Here is a 24403-nt window from a genome sequence, read left to right on the forward strand (position 1 = left end):
TATTAGCCCCTTTTCAGATATATGATTTGTAAATATTTCCTCCCCTTCAGTAGGCTGTCTCTTTGTTTTGTTGATGGTTTGCTTTGCTCTGCAGGGCAAGAACATTTTAAATTGTGGCTGCTTTGCCAGATTTCCCTACAACTCCACTGGCAGCTCTGGTGCCTGCTTCCCAAGCCCTCATCAACACAGCCATGGCCAAGCTGTTTGCTCTGCCATTCTGTCAGGTAAAAAATGAGAACTGATAGTTTTACTAGGCACTGATCTAATTCATCTTGTGTGTGTGTCTGAGTATTTCCTTTTCTATGAAACATCTGTTCATGTCCATTGCCAATTATTCGGTAAGATTATGGTCATTTTCTTACTGATTTTAAGAGATTTTTATATATTAAGGAAATTGGCTATTGTGGTAGAATGTGTTGCACATTTTCCCCCATTTTATTATTACTTTTTGACTTTACAATATTTTTTCAATACACAATTTTACTATTTTAATGTATTTAAGTATATCTAATTGTTTGTTTGGTTTTTTTTTTTTTGGCTGTGCTGTGAGGCTTGTGGGATCTTAGTTCCCAACCAGGGCTTCAACCCAGGCCCCGGCAGTGAAAGCGCCAAGTCCTAACCATTGGACCACCAGAGAATTTCCTAACTGTATCTAATTTACTACAGTTTGATATAATTTATCTTATTTGATGCATTCTGGGGTTTGTGTCATAGTTAGAAAGGCTTCCCCAATGAGACAGTTTTAAAAGTTAACAAAACAGCTTTTTAAAAATACAGTTTTAGTTTTTACATTACTTTAAGAACCCCCCACACATGCTTTTGAATACTCTCAGGCACAGCAAATCATTGTTTCGGGGTGGATGTGATTTTTAGAACAATAGAATCATTGGAAGGCAAATATGATATTCGAACTGGGATAATACCATTTTTGGATAAAATCAAGGATGGCAATAAGATCATGAGGCAATTCCCAAAGGGAACTTTCAGAAGGGTGCAGAATCATCACAGGTCAGTAATATAGATACAGAGTCTCCCGAGGTAAGAACTGTGAAAAGCCACACTTGGGTGTGCAATTTGTGGTAAAGTTGTTTTTAAATGACTTGTTTGGAGACCATGAAATGTGAGGAGTGTTCATTCTTGTGGAGGAGACTCTGTTTTCTCCTTCTTCTCCTCCACTCACCCCTCACTAGGCTCTCAGTGCTTCACCCTGAGACCAGACATGTGGGGCTTTTCCCACCAGGCAATTCTCAGACACCAGCTGGATGCGCAGCATTCAACTCCGTTCTGACACCATCTACCTGGAGGCGGCGTCAGACCTCACAGGTTAAGGGCTCAGTCCTGCAAGACTGCCCGCCCTTCTGAGGCCCTTCTCAAGTCCAGCTAGTCAGCTGGGCTTCTGATCAACCAGCTGTAAATCAGAGGTTCCTATGACCCACTCCTGAGATTCTGCAGTTTGCTAGAGAGGCTCACAGAATTTAGGAAAACAGTTTAGTTCTTATTGCCAGTTTATCACAAAGGATACAAACCAACAGGCAGGCGGAAGAGACACGAGGGGAAGGCATCGGGGAGGGTGCAGAGCTCCCACACTCCCCGGGCGCACCACCCTCCCGACACCTCACCACCTTGGGAGCTTTCCGAACACTGTACTCTGGGGGTTTTTATGGAGGCCTCATTAACATAGGTTTGATTGATGAAGTCATTGATCTCCAGCCCCTGTCCCCACCCCAGAGGTTGGGCCTAGGAAAGGCGGAATCTCTGAGCCCTCTAATCACTTGGTTGGTTCCCCTGGCAACCAGCCCTCACCCTGTGGTTACCTAGAGGCTTTCCAAAAATCATCTCATTAATGCAAATTCAAGTATGATTGAAAGGGCTAATAGGACTGAGGACAAAAGACCAAATGCAACAAAAGATGCTCCCATTGCTCTTATGCTTAGGAAATCCCAAGGGTTCGGGGAGCTGTGAGCCAGGAGCAGGGATGAAGGCCAAACATATATTTCGTACTATAAATCATGACATCACAGGCCTGGAAAGAGGCTTTAGGTGGGTGGGGTTCCGACAGCTGTCCTCAATACTGTAAGGGTTGGAAATTCCCTGGTGGTCCAGTGGTTAGGACTCCTCGCTTTCACTGCCTAGGGCGCGGGTCCGATCCCTGGTCAGGGAACTAGGATCCTGCAATCCGCCTGCCCTCCCCCCCAAAAAATACTGTAAGGATTATCAGAGCCTGGCCCCGCCTGTGTGGCTCCAGAGACCAGAGCTCAGACTCACAGGGAAGCTGCTGATGAGGAAAGATGTCCTGAAAGAAGACGGCTCTTCGTTCACGCACGTCAGCATTCAAGGGTGCCCGAGAAGGGGTCCCTGCTGGGGGTGAGAGGTCAGAATCGGGCACCTCCAAGGCCTCTTCACACTCAAGGCCCTTGGATTCGCCTTGAAAATTATGTTGAGTTCGTGGCGGGATAAGCATACCACATGTAGCATCTCTCTATTTTGAGCTATAGTAATGACAATGGCTTGTGTTGATGGAGAGCTTACTGGGTGTCAGGCATGCAGCCAGTGATTTCATCATCACAGCAGCCATGGGCAGGTACCTGTCATCTCTGTCACGCAGCCCAGAGGCTGGGACTGTCTGAACTGAAGGTCAGTGGCTGAGGAGCTGAAGGGTCCCACTAGGACCCAGGTCTGGAGGCTTCCAAACCCCAAGCTGGTGTGCCTCCCAAGTTAAGAGTGTCTCCAGACGAAATTTTTCATCACATCAGACCTTGCATGTAGCTATTTATCAAAATCAGGTTTCTCTGCTGAAGAATCAATCATCATGATCATAATGAACATGGGATACTTTTTAATATATATATAAATTTATTTATTTTTGTCTGCATTGGGTCTTCATTGCTGCGCGGGCTTTCTCTAGTTGCAGTGAGTGGGGGCTACTCTTCATTGCGGTGCACGGCTTCTCATTGTGGTGGCTTCTCTTATTGTGGAGCACGGGCTCTAGGCACTCGGGCTTCAGTAGTTGTGGCACGCAGGCTCAGTAGTTGTGGCGCATGGGCTTAGTTGCTCCACGGCATGTGGGATCTTCCTGGACCAGGGATCAAACCCATGTCCCCTGCACTGGCAGGTGGATTCTTAACCACTGCACTACCAGGGAAGTCCAAGCATGGAATATTTAGAAAAATAGTTATAGAGTCAAGAGAAATAAAAACTAGCTCCAGGCCTGACTGCCTCTATCATTTTGACAGTCCCTGATGTCTTGCTTTTCTGTGTTATTGATTGGCGGATAGAGGTTTCTGTCTAAGAGCTTAAGTGCAGTCCTGTAAACCTCAGTGTCTGCCTCAGATCGATGTGGCTCAGAAGCAGATATCCCCCTGTAAGGCATCCTCTCCAGAGGCCTCTCTGAAGGTCAGGAGAGCACCAGAGCTGCATGTTTGTGGCACAGAACACAGGCAGTGGGATGGCTCCAAACATAACTTCCAGGGCTCGAGGTGCTCAGCACATATGGCTGGGGGTTGCGGCATGCAAACTCTTAGTTGTGGCATGTGGGATCTAGTTCCCTGATCAGGGATCGAACCCGGGCCCCCTGCACTGGGAACATGGAGGCTTAGCCACTGGACCACCAGGGAAGTCCTTCTTTTTAGTTTTTTGAGGAATCTCCATACTGTTTTCCATAGTGGCTGCACATTCCCACCAACAGTGCACAAGATTCCCTTTTCTTCACGTCCTTGCCAACACTTGTCTTTTTATGCACTTGGCCATCTGTATGTCTTCTTTGGGAAATTGTCTATTCAGATTCTCTGCTCATTTTTTAATCAGGTTGTTTGTTTTGTTTCTGTTTTTGTTTTTGCTTTGCTATTGAATTGTATGAGTTCTTTATGTATTTTTAATATTAACCCCTTATCAGATATGTGATTTGCAAATATTTTCTCCCATTCAGTAGGTTGCCTTTTCATTTTGTTGATGGTTTCCTTTGCTGTGCAGAAGCTTTTGAAAGACTTGTACACTGGAAACTATACAACATTGATGAAAGAAATTGAAGAAGACAGAAATAAATGGAAAGATATTTCATGCTTATGGATCAGAAGAATTAATATTGTTAAAATGTCCATACTACCCAAAGCAATCTACAGATTCAATGCAATCCCTATCAAAATTCTGATGGTATTTTTCACAGAAATAGAACAGTCCTAAAATTTGTGTGGAGTCACAAAAGACCCTGAAAAACCAAAGCAATCTTGAGAAAGAAGAACAAAGATGGAGGCATCATGCACCCTGCTTTCAAACTATATTGCAGAGCTATAATAATCAAAACAGACACATAGATCAATGGACCAGAATAGCAAGCCCAAAAATAAACCCATGCATATATGGTCAATTAATTTACAACTAAGCAGTCAAGAATATACAATGGGGGAAAGGACAGTCCCTTCAATAAATGGTGCTGGAAAAACTGGACAACCACATACAAAAGAAAGAAACTGGACCACAATCTTACACCATACACATAAATTAATTCAAAATGGGTTAAAGACTTGAATGTGAGACCTGAAACTGTAAAACTCCTAGAAGAAAACATAGGTAGAAACTCCTTGACATCAGTCTTGGCAATAATTTTTTTTTTTTAATCTGACTCCAAAAGCAAAGGCCATAAAAGCAAAAATAAACACTAAACACTAAAGAGCTTCTGCACAGCAAAGGCACCGTCAACAAATTGAAAAGGCAACCCTTAGATTTTTTCAGTCTCCTCATGGTCTCCCCTCAGGCCTGTAGGCTGAGAGAAGATTCTCTCCCTGGGGCAGGCGGAGGGTCAGGTCTGCTCCTTCCTGGTGAAGCCCTGGGTACTGCAGGGGCTGGGCTCATGGGGAGGGGTCCTCGACTGCCTACTGAGTCACAAAATGTTGCCTAAAAGAAAGCAGGAGAATTGAAAATCCGGAGAACAGGGACACTGACCTTCCCTCTCTGCCCCCCAAATTTCCTGTGGAGCCAAATATCCTCTCGTTTTCCCAGTGGGAGTTCCTGGTAGGACTCCACCCAAACCAAACAGCAAGGCTAAAGGGTTAGCAAAGCAAATAGGCTTTCGGCAAGAAGACTTCCTTCACTTCTCTCTTGGATGGACCCTTCATACTCAGCTCAAAGCTTCAGCTGGAATGTCTCTGAACAAAATGAACCTCAGGAGGAACTCAGTGTTGCTTCCTAGAGGCTTGGATTTGCAAAGGCTTCCTGTTTGATGGAGGCTGTTTTTGGTACTTAAGCTCTTTCTAGCTTTTACTTCTGACCTAGTGAGTTTTTTTTTTTTTAAAGAATATCTTTATAGAGGTATTTTCATATAGTAAAATGCACAGATCTTAAGAATAGAGTTCAAACCACTGTGACAGATACACTCATGTAGCCCATATCCCTATTCTGTCACCCCAGAAACTCCCCAGACAATCCCCCTACCCTTGGCCCCTGGGGGACTGGTCTGAATTCCATCACAACACATTACTTTTGCCAATTCTGGAACTTCATGTCAATAAAATTGTACAATATGTGCTCTTTTGTGTCTGGCCTTCCACTCGGCATAATATTTGTGAGATTCACCGGTGTCATTCCTTTTTATGGTTGAGTTAGTATTCCACTATTTCAATATCCTACTTTGTTTCTTCACTTTCCTGTTGATAGTCACCTGGGCTGTTTCCAGTTCGGGGCATTAGTGATAAGGCTCCTGTGAACATCCTTGCACAAGTTGTTTTGTGGGCATAGGTGTTTATTTATCTTGGATGAATACCTAAAAGTAGAATGGCTGGGCCACGTAGTAAGTGTATGTTTAACTATTGACTATTTTATTATAAGAAACTGCCACACTGTTTCCAACATGGCTGTAATGGTTACACTCCCTTGAGCAGCACTCCACCGCCTCACCACCACTCTGTGCTGTTGGTCACTTTCTTTTTTTCTTTCTTTTTTTTAAAGGCTGCTTTTTTTTTTTTTAAGAGCATTTATTTATTTATTTAGTTAGTTAGTTTATTTTTGGCTGTGTTGGGTCTTAGTTGTGGCACGCGGGATCTCTGTTGAGGCACACGGGATCTTTCCTTGTGGCATGCGGGCTCTTCCTTGCGGTGCGCGGGCTCCTCTCTAGTGTGGCGCATGGGTTCCAGAGCGTGTGGGCTCTGTAGTTTGCAGCATGCAGGCTCTCTTATTGAGGCGTGCGAGCTCAGCAGTTGTGGCGCGCAGGCTTAGTTGCCACGTGGCATGTGGGATCTTACTTCCCTGACCAGGGATCGAACCTGCGTCCCCTGCATTGGAAAGCGGATTCTTTACCACTGGACCACCAGGGAAGTCCCTGTCAGTCACTTTCATGTTGACCATTGTATGTATCAGGTAAGTCCTGCTGCCCGCTGGGGTTTTAATGTGTGTTTTCCCAATGTGATCTAGTGAATTTTAAAGAGGCTTCAAGGGCTTCCCTGGTGGCGCAGTGGTTGAGAGTCTGCCTGCTAATGCAGGGGACACGGGTTCGAGCCCTGGTCTGGGAGGATCCCACATGCCACGGAGCAGCTGGGCCCGTGAGCCACAATTGCTGAGCCTGCGCGTCTGGAGCCTGTGCCCCGCGATGGGAGGGGCCGCGATAGAGAGGGGCCCGCGCACCGCGATGAAGAGCGGTCCCCGCACCACGATGAAGAGTGGCCCCCGCTTGCCGCAACTGGAGAAAGCCCTCGCACGAGAACCGAAGACCCAACACAGCCAAAAATAAATAAATAAATAAATAAGAAAATCCTTTAAAAAAATAAATAAATAAAATAAAATAAAGAGGCTTCAAGAATTCTGCCCAGGCCAGCCACCTCCCACACCTCAGTCCACCCTTGTCTGGCATGCGGCACCTAGAACCGTGGGGATTCGCTCTATTTGGAGTACTGCGAGTGTGAGGCAGTGCTGGGGACATGGGGCCCTCCCCCAGGAGCGTACACTCCAGGTCAGGGGCAGCAACCTCTGTAAGGGGCGGATTCAGGCCATACAGTCTCTGTCACGATGCTCAGCTCTGCCATGGATGTGTGAAAGCAGCCCTAGAGAAAATAGAAAGGAATGAGTGTAGCTGTATTTGTAGACACTGAAATTTGGATTTCATGTAATTTTCGTACATCATGAATTATTCTTCTTTTCACTTGTTTCAATCATTTAAAAATGTAGGGCTTCCCTGGTGGCACAGTGGTTAAGAATCCACCTGCCAATGCAGGGGACACGGGTTCGAGCCCTGGTCCGGGAAGATCCCACATGCCACGGAGCAACTAAGCCCGTGCGCCACAACTACTGAGCCTGTGCTCTAGAGCCCATGAGCCACAACTACTGAGCCCACATGCCACAAATACTGAGCCCGCATGCCTAGAGCCCTTGCTCTGCAACAAGAGAAGCCACCACAATGAGAAGCCCACGCACCACAACGAAGAGTAGTCCCTGCTCACCACAACTAGAGAAAGTCCGCACGCAGCAACAAAGACCCAACGCAGCCAAAAATAAATAAATAAAATAAATAAATTTATTTAAAAAAATAAAAAATAAAAATGTAGACAGCGTTCCTAACTTGAGGGCCATATAAAAACAGGTGGTGGGCCAGCCTGGGCTGAGGGTGGGCAGAGGCAGCCCCCTGAGATGCAGCTTGAAACCAGGCTGCAAATCCACCCCTCCAGTGAGGGACTCCCCAGGGGTGAGGGCTGCAGAGGGCAAGATCCAGACCAGGGAGGCCTGTGGATGTTGGTTGTGTGTCCTTTGCAGCCCCTCACAGCCCCACAGCCTCCACAGTTCGGGAGCTCCTTCTCTCTCCCCACCCCCAGCTCTCTCACTGACCCTGGCTCTGACCACTTCCCCTTCTGCCTGGTCCCTTTGGGATGGGACACATGAGAATGCCTGCCCGCTGCAGTTGGGTGCCTGCCTTCACCTGTCCCCTCTAGCCCCCCAGGCCCAGCCTGAGGACCTGCTAGGGAGGGCCTGAGAGTGGTTTAGCAAGCTTACCTGGCTGGGGTTGTGGTTTGCAGGAGCTGTGCTGGGCTCAGCCCTCTGCTGAGGGGCTGTCCAGTCTGCAGCCTGGGTAGGATGGTTCTGGGGAGTGTCTGGGAGGCAGGGGAGCCCATGAGGAAACTACCACAGGAATCCCAGCAAGAGGACCCAAAAGAGCAGCTAAGGACGGACTAGATACATAGGGAATGAAATGGCTGGAGGACCCAGACTTCCTCTTGGAGGACCGGCTCCTGAGAGAGAGCCCTTGGGAGCTTGGGAGAGAAGGCAGGCCCACCAGGCCTGATGTTATTGGCACTGGATCTGGGAGCAAGCAGGAAGGCTTTGGCCTAAAGAAGGATCTGGAGCCCCGTTGCGTGTGGAGGGAGGGCAAGGAAACAGGATGAGCTGTGGAGAAAGATGGTGGAAGGCCCTGGGCCGCACCTATGACCCACCCCACCACTGGGCCCTGCCCCAGGACCACACCCACAGACGCTCCCCACGTGGGGTAGCTGCCACGTGTGCAGTGATGAGCTTGCACACCACATGTAATCAGAGCTTTTCCAGATGCCACGGATTCACCCACTTCCCCTCCCTGCCCCTCCCCTCCCAGCTATGTCCACCTCTAAGGCTCAGCACCATCCTAGGTCTGCAGGCCCAGAGACTGGCCAGTCTTAGAAACTCACGTGAGTGGAATCCTTCAGGCTGTGCTCTTTAGCGCTGCCTACTCTCACTCAGCATTGTTCGTCTGCGTATTGGATGTGGTCGATCATTCTCACGGCTGGGGACTATGCAACTGTGGGAATATGCCACAGTTTATTTATCAGTCCAGCAATGATGGGCATTTGCGTGGTTTCCAGTTTGGGACTGTTTTGAATATTTGAATATTATGAGCATTTCTGTACATGCCTTTTGGTTGGTTTAAGCATTCATTTCTGTTGGGTATTTTCTTTGGACTAGAATTGCTGGGTCAGAAGTAGGTGTTTAGCTTCAGTGAATACTGCCAGTTTTTCAATGTTAAACCAACCTGTAAGGACTCTCCTTGATGCAGAGACCCCAGAGGCCAAGATAGGATCAGGGAGGAGCAGTGGGAGCAACCCTGAAGCCAGGGACCCGAAGACGGCCCTGGGGAACAGCAGCGGTGGTGCTAGTGGGTGTAGACCGGAGGGTTGCTGGTGAGAGTGAGCAAGAGGGCCCCAGAAGAGGACCTGCAGGTAGGAACCAGGTGAGCAGCTTTAGGGAGGGGGAGGAGCAGGAGGAGACACTGTCTCAGGGAGTGGACATGAAGAGGGTTGCTGGCAGAATGGGCCACAAGCCCAGGACCTCATCCTCAGCTCTGCAAGTTGAGAAACTCCGCAATACTCCTTCACCCAGGGGTAGGTGCACGGCCCCTCCAGGAGGCCCCTCCCACCCCGCGACCCCGCCTTTCCTCAGGCCCCGCCCCTCATTTGGTCCGGCGCAGCGCGCAGGCGCACCCTCAGCACCTCCCTTCCTCGCCGCCGCAGCGCAGTGCGCAGGCGCGGCCTGGCAGCCGGCGAAGCTGCAGCATCCTCCGTGCGGGCGTGTCCCCGCGGCTCATCTTGCCCTCCTCGTCCTCGTCCTCCTCGGACTGCCGGCGCGATGGCGAAGCCGCTGACGGACGGCGAGAGGCGGAAGCAGATCAGCGTGCGCGGGCTGGCGGGGCTGGGCGACGTGGCCGAGGTGCGGAAGAGCTTCAACCGGCACCTGCACTTCACGCTCGTCAAGGACCGCAACGTGGCCACGCGCCGCGACTACTACCTGGCGCTGGCGCACACGGTGCGAGACCACCTGGTGGGCCGCTGGATCCGCACGCAGCAGCACTACTACGAGCGCGACCCCAAGGTGAGGCGGCACCGGGGTGGGGAGAGACCCCCGGTGAGGAGGGACCTTCCCCCGAGATGGGGAGAGACCGCCCTCCGGGTGGGGAGGGACCCCCGGTGAGGAGAGACCCCTCCCAAGGTGAAGAGAGCCCTCTGAGATGGGGAGCGACCCCCCCTCCCCCTAGTTGAGGAGAGACCACCGGGTGAGGCATCCCCGCACACGGCGTCGCCTAACCCTAACCTCCCGTACTGGGTGGCCTGGAGCCCTGCGGTTGGGGCCTGCTGTCCGGGCGGGCAGAGATGGGGGGCGTCACTGGGAAGCCTGCTGAGGAGAAGGAGCCCGCAGTGATGGGCTCTGCCTTCCAGGCGCTCACACCTACCTTGAAGAGCTTCACTTAGCTTAAGGTTGGCCGACGTTAAGGAATTGTTTATTCTTTTTACATTTTACACGCATGTAGGTTTATGGTTGAAAAGTACAAAATACACGAGAGAAAATTTGGTTATCACCTCCGTTATTAACTGTGTTAAGCTATAGGTGCATGTCCTTCTACACCTTTTCCTGTTCTTGAATATATATGCACACTTTTAAAAAGCATGTTGTATATACAATTTTGTGGCTCTTCTGTTTCATTCATCAACATTTGTAGCTTTTTTAGCAGCTTTCCAAGTCAGTAAATATGATTCTCCAAACTGGTAGTTTTCAGTTTGATGGGTATGGGCTTGGCCAGGCCCCTGCTACCAGTTTTGTTTGTTTGGTTTTTTGTTTTTGTTTTTTTCCTCTTGACCATGGAGAGTTTTATCCTTTCTACTATACTAATGTAGAGTGAAAACTGGTGAGGAAAGGACACACTTGCAGGCCTGAAGCCAATTTGCAAGGATTTGACTTGCAGTGTACACCTGAGCACTGGGCAGTTGCTTTGTTGATAGTAATTTACAGTATTTTTGTAGGGCGTTAAATGTTTAATAATTGCTAAGTCTGAGATTGGTTGCTTTTCCAAACTTATTCTGGGGCACTCTTTTTTTCTAAAAGAGAGGTGGTAAGAAGGACAGATTTGTTAGCATACCAACTAGGATCTTCATATTTAGTATGCAAGACAGTGAAGAAAGAAGTGGCACCAAATGGCAGAAACAGGTTATTTCAACAAGGGCTTGGGATGACTTTGCCAGGGAAACTGGCCAACAGGCAGTGGCTCCCCCAGAATTCCCTGCTGATGGCAGAGCTCTGATTTGCAATATCATTGTTATTCATGTAGCAGGTGACAAGGTACATCTCTGACAGCACATTCAAGGGTATTTCCCTGCAGCTGGACCAGAACACACCGAAACACCGTGGGGTCCCATTAGAGTGTTCATCTATATTTAGATCCTGAAAAGGCTAGTGATGGGCTCAGGGATTACGGAAATAACCTTTCATGAACAGGATTAAATCCCTCTAACAAAACAGGTTTGCTGATCCTCACTGATTGCTATGTGGCTATAGGTGTAAACCTTTCTCTTCTTTAAAGCCACACAGCCTGTAAATGGAAGGTTGTTTGCTTGTCCTGGATAGGAAGGTCATTTGAAAGTGGAAACTTGGAATTTGAGTGCTTCAGTCTGGCTAATTCATGTTGAAAATAAGCTCATCATCTCCTTTTTCTGCAAAAGTTACATGTTTGCTTGTAACGGACAAGAAACAAGCCCCAGGAGGATCAGAGCTGAGAGGACATGGAAGGTCTCCCAGTAATAATCCTGCAGAGCCACATCCCCAGCCTAAGAACGGCTTCAAGGATGTGTACCACTGCACTGCAGACTTAGGCAGCCTGACGATCTAAACAATAAGTTAAAGTGCTTTTATTTAATATTTTAATTTACTTTAAAACAGTTATGCAAGTCCTTGTGATTATTGGAGAAAAAATTAGAAAACACAGATAAGCCAAAAGGAAAAAATTAACTGTAATCTCACCACCTAGTGGTAGCACTGTAAATGCTACAAACATCTTGTGTTCCACATCTCTTTTTCTGTGCAGGTAGAAACATTTGTTTTTATTACACAAAATAGTATAGTGCTGTGCTGCACCTATTGTTTCATAACTCTCAAGCACTCTATTTTTGGTAATAGTAGAAACAGTTGAAGCTCAGTGCTCAGAGGAAGAGTTTTCAAGTAAGCTGCCTGGCAAATCAGCAAGTCAAAGAATCTGGCTAAAATTAAGAAGTCTGCTCTTGGCAGGAGGCAGGCTTAGTTCTAAAGACGGCTCCAGGAGTCTCTGAAGTGATGGCAAGGTCAGGACTCCACTGCAAACTCAGGGACGGAAAAGAGCTGGGTGGTGAGGGATGGCTCACACAAATCCAGGCTCCTCAAGTCCTGGCTTTACCATTTGGCCTGTTTGACCCTTGAGCTTGGGTGGATTTCTTAACCTTTCTTGGCCTCAGTTTCTTCATCTTTAAAATAAGGAAGGTCAAGCTAGGTAATCCATCCCTGAGTACCTTGCCGTTCTAAAACATTGTAGCTTTGTGTTTGCTGATAAAATGTTTCCAGTTTATATTAACATTCCATCCAAAAAGAATTTGAGAATGCTTAAGCAAGATATGCTGCAAAAGTTTCAACTTCATAGAAGACCTCAAAGAGAAAGTTGGGGCAAGACAGTAAGGGTAGGAAGGTGGGTTAAGTTCAGATGCATGGTCAGGACACAAAATGCAGATGTAAGTTCTGGCAACCAAAGCAGATTGCAAATCATGCCCAGTTATGGGAGTCATGGAATCTCTGCAGTAAATTCTAGAATGAGCAGGTGCGAGATTTCTTCCATGGGTCTTTAAAGCAGACATTGTACGATGTGGACAGCTGGCCTGATTGCATCCCTGCAGTGGATGGACTGGCCAGTTTACCATGGCTCTTCCCCATGAGCTCTTGGCATAACCATACTGGTGGACTAAGGAAAGGAGCTCTACCACTGGGTCCAAACTGCTGTCCTAAATATTTCTAGTAAGATAATCATGATGAATACAATTAATCTTATGGTTTGGCTGGATCTGGGAGTTAAAGGAAGATGATCTAGAGCAGTTTTTTGTTGCCTTGGCTGCACACAACGCCTACTTCTGAAATTTTGTTTTAATTAGGCAGGAGTGGGTCCAGCGCTGGGATCTTTTTGACCCACTTAACTGTTCTGATGTGTTTGCCCTCATCTGTGTGAAGTTGACCTTGTATCCCATGGGCAAGCTTCCCTGATAGCAGAGAGCTCAGTTACTTTCTCTGGCCAGAAGCTGGGGTGGGGCAGATGTTTCGTGTTGCTGATTACCCTGACAGCTTGCCAAATGGAAGGTAGGCTGAAGCCGTCATTTATGAGATTAGGAAGCTTTGGGTGTGTGCCGTGATTTTTCTTAGAAGACAGTCTAGCCTCTGCTCCTGCAGGCTGTGATGGTTAATTTTGTGTGCCAACTTGGCTGGGCTATGGTGCCCAGATATTTGGTCAAATATTATTCTGGTTATTTGTGTGAAGGTGTTTTCTAGATGAGATTAGCATTAAAGTCAGTGGATTTTGAGGAGAGTAGATTACCCTCCGTAATGTAGATGGGCCTCTAATCAGTTGAAGGCCTGAACAGAACAAAGACTGATACCCCCACCATACCCACCTCCCCTCTCTTCCTCTCTGCATCCCTCCCCAGCCAGAAGGAATTTTCCGGCAGAAGGCTTTTGGACTCCAAATGCCGCTCCTTCTTGGGTCTTCAGCCTGCAGGCTCACCCCAGCAGATTTTGGTCTTGGACCCCCATGATTATGTGACCCAATTCCTTAAAATAAATCTCTGTGTATATATCCTGTTGATTCTGTTTCTCTGGGGAACCCTGACTTATACCCAGGTGCTGTGGATGGCTAACCCTTTGTATCTTTATGAAATATTGTAACTGATCTCATTTCTGCATCCTAGCCCTTTATAGATGATTTTTTAAACGTTTATTTTATGTGATTTCAGACTTTTACAAGTTGCAAGAATGTTACAAAGGATTCCCATATGCTCTTTATCTGGATTCCCCAAACATGAAACATTTTTAACACGTTTGTTATGTCTTTCTCTCTGTATAAATACATTTTTTCTGTGAACCATTTGAAAGTAAGTTTTAGGCTTGATACCCCTTTCCCCCTGAAAACTCAAATGTGTGACTCGGAAGATCAAGGAGATTCCCTTATACCACCAGAGCGTTTGGAAAAAACTCAGGGTGTTCACACCAACACGGTGTTGTCACCTGCAGACCTTACTCAGCTTTGTCAGCTGTGCCACTGATAAGAAATACAAGGAAGAAAACTGAGAGAACTTTACACATCTTTCCATATACCTCCTTTTTCCCTGCCCATTAAACAGAGCAGGCTGTAACCCATATGGAAACCCACACATTTTAAGACATGAAGCAGGTAAACAGCAGGCAACAGATAGCTGGCTCTTTTCTACCTTGTAGAGAATGGGGCTCTTAGGATATGGTGAAGGGAAGAGAAATGAACACAGAAATTTAGAAAGGTAATTGGACAACTGAAAAATATGGTTAAATTTCCTCTAAGATCAGGGACAAGACAAGGTTGCCCACTCTCACCACTATTATTCAACATAGTTTTGGAAGTTTTAGCCACAGCAGTCAGAGAAGAAAAAGAAATAAACGGACTCCAAATTGGAAAAGAAGAAGTAAAACTGTCACTGTTTGCAGATGACATGATACTATACATAGAGAATCCTAAAGATGCTACCAGAAAACTACTAAAGCTAATCAGTGAATTTGGTAGAGTAGCAGGATACAAAATTAATGCACAGAAATCGCTTGCATTCCTATACACTAATGATGAAAAATCTGAAAGAGAAATTAAGGAAACACTACTATTTACCATTGCAACAAAAAGAATAAAATATCTAGGAATAAACCTACCTAAGGAGACAAAAGACCTGTATGCAGAAAACTATAAGACACTGATGAAAGAAATTAAAGATGATACAAACAGATAGAGAGATATACCATGTTCTTGGATTGGAAGAATCAACATTGTGAAAATGACTATACTACCCAAAGCAATCTACAGATTCAATGCAATCCCTATCAAACTACCAATGGCATTTTTCACAGAACTAGAACAAAAAAATTCACCATTTGTATGGAAACACAAAAGACCCCGAAGAGCCAAAGCAATCTTGAGAAAGAAAAACAGAGCTCGAGGAATCAGTCTCCCTGACTTCAGACTATACTACAAAGCTACAGTAATCAAGACAGTATGGTACTGGCACAAAAACAGAATTATAGATCAATGGAACAGGATAGAAAGCCCAGAGATAAACCCATGCACCTATGGTCACCTTATCTTTGATAAAGGAGGCAAAAGTATACAATGGAGGAAAGACAGCCTCTTCAATAAGTGGTGCTGGGAAAACTGGGCAGGTACATGTAAAAGAATGAAATTAGAACACTTCTAACACCATACACAAAAATAAACTCAAAATGGATTAAAGACCTAAATGTAAGACCAGACACTATCAAATTCTTAGAGGAAAACATAGGCAGAACACTCTATGACATAAATCACAGCAAGATCCTTTTTGACCCACCTCCTAGAGAAATAGAAACAAAAACAAAAATAAACAAATGGGACCTAATGAAACTTAAAAGCTTTTGCACAGCAAAGGAAACCATAAACAAGACGAAAAGGCAACCCTCAGAATGGGAGAAAATATTTGCAAACGAAGCAGCTGACCAAGGATTAATCTCCAAAACATACAAGCAGCTTATGCAGCTCAATATCAAAAAAACAAAGAACCCAATCAAAAAATGGGCAGAAGACCTAAATAGACATTCCTCCAAAGAAGATATACAGATTGCCAACAAACACATGAAAAGATGCTCCACATCACTAATCATTAGAGAAATGCAAATCAAAACTACCATGAGGTATCACCTCACACCAGTCAGAATGGCCATCATTAAAAAATCTACAAACAATAAATGCTGGAGAGGGTGTGGACAAAAGGGAACCCTCTTGCACTGTTGGTGGGAATGTAAATTGATACAGCCACTATGGAGAACAGTATGGAGGTTCCTTAAAAAACTAAAAATAGAACTACCACATGACCCAGCAATCCCACTACTGGGCATATACCCTGAGAAAACCATAATTCAGAAAGAGGCATATACCACAATGTTCACTGCAGCACTGTTTACAATAGCCAGGACATGGAAGCAACCTAAGTGTCCATCAACAGATGAATGGATAAAGAAGATGTGGCACATATATGCAATGGAATATTACTCGGCCATGAAAAGAACTGAAATTGAGTTATTTGTAGTGAGGTGGATGGACCTAGAGTCAGTCATACAGAGTGAAATAAGTCAAAGAGAAAAACAAATACCGTATGCTAACACATATATATGGAATCTAAAAAAAAAAAAGAAGATTCTGATGAACCTAGGGGCAGGACAGGGATAAAGACGCAGATGTAGAGAATGGACTTGAGGACACTGGGAGGGAGAAGGGTAATCTGGGACAAAGTGAGAGAGCAACATTGACATATATATACTACCAAATGTAAAATAGATAGCTAGTCGGAAGCAGCTGCATAGCACAGGGAGATCAGCTCAGTGCTTTGCAACCACCTAGAGGGGTGGGATAAGGAGGGTGGGAGGGAGACACAAGAGGGAGGGGATGTGGGGATATATGTATACATATAGCTGATTCACTTTGTTATACAGCAGAAAGTAACACAACATTGTAAAGCAATTATACTCCAATAAAGATGTTAAAAAAAAAAAAGTCTGGTTAACAATGCCTTCGACAGGATCTTCTGGAGTAGGAATTATATGTAATTTCAGTTTTAGCTGAGTGTCTTTTCTCAGCCTTGAAACACCATTTTTTTTTTAAAGGTGAAAGTAGCTCTGTTGAGAACACTGACTTATAACACTGAGTCACGAGTGTAGTTTGACATGGTCCAGATCACTTACTCTAAATTGATTAGGCTCTGGCTATCTGTCAGGGACAAGGGGGCCTCCATGATTATCTGGCTCTGGGATGGGGTGAGTAGACGCTTTGTAGAGCTTAACGGCACATAAGGTGGAAGGCAGAGGACTGTGACACTGACGTCGTGTAGCACAAAGTGAATTTGTTTCCTGCAGAACTAAGTGATCTCTGAGTGTAAAATCCCTGTAGATTTTACAGGGATAAAATACTGTAATTTTATCATATTTTACATTTTCCAAGTTGACTTTGTGCAAACAGACCTGTGTTCTACTCCTAGGTACCAGTACCTAAAATAAAGAACGAAATTCATGGTCCACATTGAGACACGACCCACCAGTTAGGGGAAGCCAAGGTTCCCTGGCAGTTTGCTCTGAAAGAAAGTACGAGTGTGACTTCATAGGTTGGGCCTTAAGAGGTGTGGTAGATAATGCTCAGCATCCTTACACAAGCACAGTAGTGGTTTTATAAAGCTCTTTCCTCCAAAAAGCCCCTCAGACGCAGTGGCGTGTACGCGGGGACATGCTCAGTGAGGACAGGCGTGGAAGGGCCCCTCCCCCCAGCAGCCCTCCTCTCGCTGAGCTGCTCGGGCAGGGCGGCAGGCTGGAGGTGGCCTCAGTGCCTTTGTAGAGGCTGGGGGGCCCACCGGAGCTGACTTCTGTGTTGGGTCAGTGCTCAGTGTCCCTGTGTCATGTCAGGGCCCGCTCTGTCTGGCGGGAGCCACTCTGTGCTGCGAGAGGGCAGCTCGTGGGCTAAGACGCCACTGCGGCACCGACAGGATCTGATAGACAAGAGGAGTGAGGCTGCGTGTTCCTGGCGCAGGCGGACACCTTCCTGGCCGGATCTGCCTGTAGAATCAGGTTCTTGCTGGTGGTGAAGTCGATTGCCCCAGTCTGTGCTTCGATGCCCTGAGTGTTGAAAGTTCTTTCTTTCCTTTTCCTGCAGGGTGTTCAGACCCTTCTGTTAAACAAGGACTCTAAACACACTTTTAGGAGAGGGAAAAGAAATTGGAGGTCTCTGAAAGTCCAATTCTGTGTATTAATCTTGGTTGTATAGAGAGCAAAATGAGGCTCTACCTATTGACATTAAACTCCATTTTCACAGAGTTCATTAACTCCTAAGATTCTTTAGGAGATTAATATGTTGTATAATATTTGTGTTGATCATATTTTCATCTGTGTCGAAGAGCTTTGTTTATGCTTTTCTGTGATGTAACCTGTTGGTGTGGGCTTTGCATGTAATAAATAAACTCAATTTATAAAAAAATTAAGGCTGCCTCTAGGCCATTTAACACTTGTTACAGCCATATTGCAAAGAAGGGACTGCAAGAAAGATCAGTGACCTAGTTCAGGCCTGCAGACGGCCCCCCAGAGCTGTGTGGCAAGGTTAAGGGATCCCTGCTGTTCTCAGGCTCAAGCAGGTGAACATCTGGTTCTCGATTGGCACCCCTGAGCCAGGAAGCCCTGTCCAAGGTTGCACAGATGGTACCGAGGAGGCTGGAGGGGCTGGAGAGGTAGGAAGGGGCTGGGCTGGGCCTGCGATGGCCTTGGGCCTGCAGCAGCAGAGTTTGGGCCCGGCAAGGAGCTGGCCCTTTGCAGGTGGTTTTTTCCCAGAATTGTCACCCTGTTCTTTAGGTTCCACACCCCTCCCTGAAAATCTGGCCAGGTGAGGGGACCAGCATTGCCGAGTCCCAGGTAGGCATGGTGCTATCAGAGACATAAAGTGACCAGGTCGCCCCACCGGCCGCTGCAGGAGCCGGGATGGGACCCAGTCCGCGTGGTTCAAAATCTGTTCATGTCATTGGCCGGCTTCTCAAGCGCCTTCTTCAGTTTGATGGTTTCACGCTGAACCATCTTAAGGAAACTGGGGAAAACAAAATCAATATATGTGAGGAAACAATAAAAGTTCTCAAGTCACACAGACAAAAACAGCAACAGAAAACAAGGCACAGACCCTGAGTCCAGAGCTCCAGCCAAGCACAGCCTGCAGCGGTGCCTGGCGCAGAGCTGACCGTGGTCGGTCCTTTCTGAGTGGGCAGTGCTGGGCGGCCCCTGGGTGGCATGCTGCTCCTGCTGCCCTCTTGTACAGGATGCCGCAGGAGGCTGCCCGGGCAGGTTTACAGAACTAAATACACAGCTGAACCCTGGACACCCAATGTTGAACTTGGGAGGAAAATGAAAGAGATTCAGAGGCTTTAAGACTGGGCCCAACATTTTATCCCTCAGCACCCATCTCTTAGAAAAAGAGATAATCGAGCTATTTTCATAGTGCTAGTTAAAAGTTGGAAACTTTAGCAGAAAGATTGAACTACAACTTTTAAAATACATACTTAAAGGCAAAATAAAAACATCTTGATCATATGTCTGACATGCCAACTTTTTTTTTTTATAATATTTATTTATTTTTGGCTGTGTTGGGTCTTAGTTGCGGCACTCAGGATCTCTCATTGTGGTGCTCAGACTTCTCTCTAGTTGTGGTGCGCAGGTTCCAGAGTGCATGGGTTCAGTAGTTGCAGCGCATGGGCTTAGTTGCCCCGCAGCATGTGGGATCTTAGTTCCCCGACCAGGGATCGAACCTGCGTCTCGTGTACTGGAAGGCGGATTCTTTTTTTTTTTTTTTTTTTAATAAATTTATTTATTTTTGGCTGCTTTGGGTCTTCGTTGCTGCACATGGGCTTTCTCTAGTTGCAGCTAGCGGGCTTCTCATTGCAGTGGCTTCTCTTGTTGCGGAGCACAGGCTCTAGGTATACGGGTTTCAGTAGTTGTGGCACATGGGCTCAGTAGTTGTGGCTCTCAGGCTCTAGAGCGCAGCCTCCGTAGTTGTGGTGCACGGGCTTAGTTGCTCCGCGGCATGTGGGATCTTCCCGGACCAGGGCTGGAACCCGTGTTTCCTGCATTGGCAGGTGGATTCTTTTTTTTTTTTTTTTTAATTATTTTTAAAGGTTTTTTTAAAATTAATTTATTTATTAATTTATTTATTTTTGGCTGCGTTGGGTCTTCATTGCTACGTGTGGGCTTTCTCTAGCTGTGGCGAACAGGGGCTACTCTTTGTTGTGATACGTGGGCTTCTCATTGCAGTGGCTTCTCTTGTTGCGGAGCACGGGCTCTAGGCACACGGGCTTCAGTAGTTATGGCACAAGGGCTCAGTAGTTGTGGCTCACAGACTCTAGAGCTCAGGCTCCGTAGTTGTGATGCACAGGCTTAGTTACTCTGTGGCATGTGGGGTCTTCCTGGACCAGGGCTCGAACCCGTGTCCCTGCATTGGCAGGTGGATTCCTAACCACTGCGCCACCAGGGAAGTCCCAGAAGGTAGATTCTTAACCACTGGACCACCAGGGAAGTCCCCTGCCAACTTTTTATAAAACCTCTTGGGAGAACCCCAGAAATAGGCATGGCCTTCATATGTGCCTAGAAGGAAATGGCTGCTCAAAACATTCACTCACTCTCTCGGACAGCTGGGTGTTGTCGTCTCAGTGTGTTTTCACGTTGATTACTAAGCCCCATCTGGAGGGAGGTGTGGTACCGTGCTATGGGAACCCCATATAATAATAAATCAGTTCAAGTGTAGAGTAAATAGCGTCCAGGACGATGAAAAGTCAGGAGGAAGCAATGGGCCGTGAGCAGCAGTGACAGCGGTGGTGGAGCAGAGGGCAGCTCTGCAGAATCACTCGTTACACTGCGATGTGTTTGTGATTTAAAGGACACTGGAATTTTTTTTGTATGTAAGCATGTTCTTTCAATTTGTAGATTTAATATGTATGTAAAGTTTTCTTAAATTACATATTGAAAAATTTTTTAACATTTTATTCATTTTCTTTCTTCGGGAACACTAAGCAGATGTTAAGTATTCTTTGTCTTCTGTATGGGTATTTTTCTCTCCAGTCCTCTTCATGATTTTCCCCCACTTTGCTCACTTTTCCAGCCAGCTTTTTGTTTTCAGCTGTGCCGCTGTTTTGCATTCAGTGCTGCCTGCATTTCTGTGGTGGTTTTATCTCTTATTTATTTTACATCTTTTCCGTGCTCGGTTGAGTCCCTTTGTTACCTTATCAGTGTTTCTTTTTTTTTTTTTTTTAACCCATGCCCCCTGCATTGGGAGCACAGAGTCTTTTTTTTTTTTAATATATATTTTATTGATTGATTGATTGATTGATTGATTGCTGTGTTGGGTCTTCGTTTCTGTGTGAGGGCTTTCTCCAGCTGTGGCAAGTGGGGACCATTCTTCATCGCGGTGCGCGGGCCTCTCACTATCGCGGCCTCTCTTGTTGCGGAGCACAGGCTCCAGACGCGCAGGCTCAGTAATTGTGGCTCACGGGCCCAGTCGCTCCGCGGCATGTGGGATCTTCCCAGACCAGGGCGCGAACCCGTGTCCCCTGCATTGGCAGGCAGATTCTCAACCACTGCGCCACCAGGGAAGCCCTATCAGTGTTTCTTGATGTCTTAGATGTGTCTGTGTTTATGGATTTCATGTGGCCCTTGGTAAATGTTGCGTGTTCTTTGCCTGTTGTATTTCCTGTCTGTTCTGTTTTTCTTCTCAGGGTGTAGACCCTGAGCTCCATCTCTGAGTGGAGGGGAGTCTTCCTGAGCCAGTTGCTTGCAGCTGGATGATGGGGCAGGGCCTGCTGTGTGCAGCATGGAGGGAGCAGCCCCTCCTGGTTCCCAGTTTTGTGATGTGTGTGTGTGTGTGTGTGCATGCGCACACAGGTGTGAGCGAGTGTGCACCGTGGGTTTGAATGCATGTACACGTGTGGGTGTGTGAGTGTGCACGCATGTGAGTGTGAAGTGCTTTGTCCTTTCATCGGCCTCAGAAGGCAGAGACCAGCAGTGGACAGTCACCCTCGTCCCTCCCCTGCAGCTTGGTGGTGAAGTGGTACAAGGGGCAGTTTCTGGCTGAGTTCTGCCTCCCTCAGTTTCCACCTCTGTTTTCCTAGGGTCAGTGAGTTTTAGGGAGAAGTGGGCAGAGACATTTTTATCCTACTACCTTGACAACTGGAAGTATTCTATCTTACATACAATATTTATTGGGATAAAATTCAGATACCATACAAATCACCCATTTAAAGTGTACAGTTTATTCAGTGGTTTTGGTATATTCAGAGTTGTGCAACCATCACCACAGTCAGTTTTATAACATTTTCATTACCCCAGAAGGAAACCCCAAGCTTTTTAGCTGTTACCCACCCTAAACTCCCTGTCCGCCTGTCTTAGGCAACTACTAATCTACTTTCTGTTTCTGTAGATTTACCTATATTCCATATAAATGGAATCATACAATATGTGGTCTTTTGTGACTGGCTTCTTTCATTTAGCATAATGTTTTCTAGGTTCATTCTCATTGTAGCTTTATCAGTACTTGATTCCTTTTTATGGCCGAATAATATTCCACTGTATGGATATATCACATTTTATTTATCCATTCATAAGTTGGTGGACATTTGAGTTGTTTTCACCTTTTGACTATTAAATACAAGTCTTTTAGTGGACACAGGGTTTCATTTCTTTTGGGTATATGTCTAGGAGTGGAATTGCTGGGCCAAATGGTAAACTGTTTAACTTTTGAGGACCTGCCAGACTGGTTTCCAGAGTAGCTGCACCGTCTTACATTCTAATCAGCTAGTTTTCAGATCCTTGCTAACCATTTGTTATTATCTGATGGCTTATTGATCATAGTTGTACTAATGGATGTGAAGTGGCATCTCATTGTGCTTTTGATTTGCATTTCCCTTATGATTCATGATGTTAGGCATCTTTTCATGTGCTTATTGGCAATTTGTATTTTCTTTGTAGAAATGTCTGTGCAGATCCTTTGCCCAACCTACCACTGGGCTGTCTTTTTATTATTGAATTGTATATATATATATTCCTGATACAGATCTCTTACCAGCTATGTGATTTGCAAATATTTTTCTCCCAGAAGAACAGAGCTGGAGGTATCACGCTGTGACTACAGTCACAAAGCTACAAAGCTACAGTCATCAAAACAGTATGATACTGCAACCTAAATGTCCACTGACTAATGAATGGGTAAAGAAGATGTGGTACATATATACAATGGAATATTACTCAGCCATAAAAAAGAATGAAATAATACCGTTTGCAGCAACATGGATGGACCTAGAGATTATCATACTAAGTAAAGTAAGTCAGACAGAGAAAGACAAATATCATACGATATCACTTATATGTGGAATCTAAAAAAAAATGATACAAATGAACTTATTTACAAAAAGGAAACAGACTCGCAAACATAGAAAACAGACTTATGGTTAACAAAGGAGTAAGGGGGGTGGGGGAGGGATAAGTTAGGAGTTTGGGATTAACATATACACACTACTACATATAAAATAGATAATCAACAGGGACCGACTGTATAGCACAGGAAACTCTACTGAATATTCTGTAATAACCTATAAGGGGAAAGAGTCTGAAAAAGAATATATATATGTATAACTGAATCACCCTGAAACTAACACAACATTGTAAATCAAGTATACGCCAATAAAAAAACAAAAACAAGCAAACTAACAAAAACCAGTATGGTACTGGCACAAAAACAGACACGTAGATCAGGGGAACAGAATAGAGAGCCCAGAAATAAACACACCCACTTAACGGGCAGTTAATCTAGGACATACGAGGCAACAGTATGCAATGGGGAAAAGACAGTCTCTTCAACAAGTGGTGCTGGGAAGACTGGGCAGCTACATGTAGAAGAATGAAATTAGATCATTCCCTCACACCATATACAAAAATAAACTCAAAATGGATTAATGACCTAACTGTAAGACCAGATACTATAAAACTCCTAGAAGAAAACATAGGCAGAACACTCTTTGACATAAATTTTCGCAGTTTTTTTTTATCTTTCTCTTAAGGCAAAGGAAACAAAATAAAAAATAAACAAATGGGACCTAATTAAACTTAAAAGCTTTTTTTGCACAGCAAAGAAAACCACTGACAAAACGAAAAGACAAGACCTACTGAATTGGAGAAAATATTTGCAAATGATACGACCAATAAGGGGTTAATATCCAAAATATATAAACAGCTCATACAACTCAGTATCAAAAAAAAAAAAAAACTGATTGGAAAATGGGCAGAAGACCTGAATAATCATTTTTCCAAAGAAGACATACAAATGGCCAACAGGCACATGAAAAGATGCTCAAAATCACTAATCATCAGAGAAATGCAAATCAAAACCACAATGAGATGTCACCTCATACCTGTCAGAATGGCTATCATCAAAAAGACCATAAATAACAAATGTTGGCGAGAATGTGGAAAAGAGGGAACCCTCCTACACTGGGAATGTAAATTGGTGCAGCCACTATGGAAAACAGTATGGAGGTTCGTTAAAAAACTCAAAAGTGTAACTGCCTTATGACCCAGCAATTCCACTCCTGGGTATATATTCGAAGAAAATGAAAACACTAATTTGAAAAGATATTTGCACTGTTTACAGTAGCCAAGATATGGAAGCAACCTAAGTGACCATCAACAGATGAATGGATAAAGAAGATGTGGTCAATATACACAGTGGAATACTACTCATAAAACAATATACATCCAAAGAAAATGAAAACACTAATTCAAAAGTATGCACCCCAGTGTTCATAGCAGCATTATTTACAATAACCAAGATGTTGAAGCAACC

At 45.4% G+C, this 24403-nt stretch overlaps 1 protein-coding gene across 1 annotated transcript in view; it reads left to right on the forward strand.

Moving 5' to 3' along the window:
- The first annotated feature begins 9448 nt into the window (after window positions 1-9448).
- Window positions 9449-24403, forward strand: part of PYGB (glycogen phosphorylase B) — a 54633-nt gene continuing 39678 nt past the window's right edge. Inside the window, exon 1 of the mRNA XM_007191855.2 lies at window positions 9449-9816. Coding sequence (XP_007191917.2) covers window positions 9574-9816 — 243 coding nt within the window. The 5' untranslated portion in view covers window positions 9449-9573. The remainder of the gene's footprint in view (window positions 9817-24403) is intronic.

This window comes from Balaenoptera acutorostrata, chromosome 15, assembly GCF_949987535.1.
Source record: "Balaenoptera acutorostrata chromosome 15, mBalAcu1.1, whole genome shotgun sequence".
In the NCBI taxonomy this organism is placed as follows: Eukaryota; Metazoa; Chordata; class Mammalia; order Artiodactyla; family Balaenopteridae; genus Balaenoptera; species Balaenoptera acutorostrata.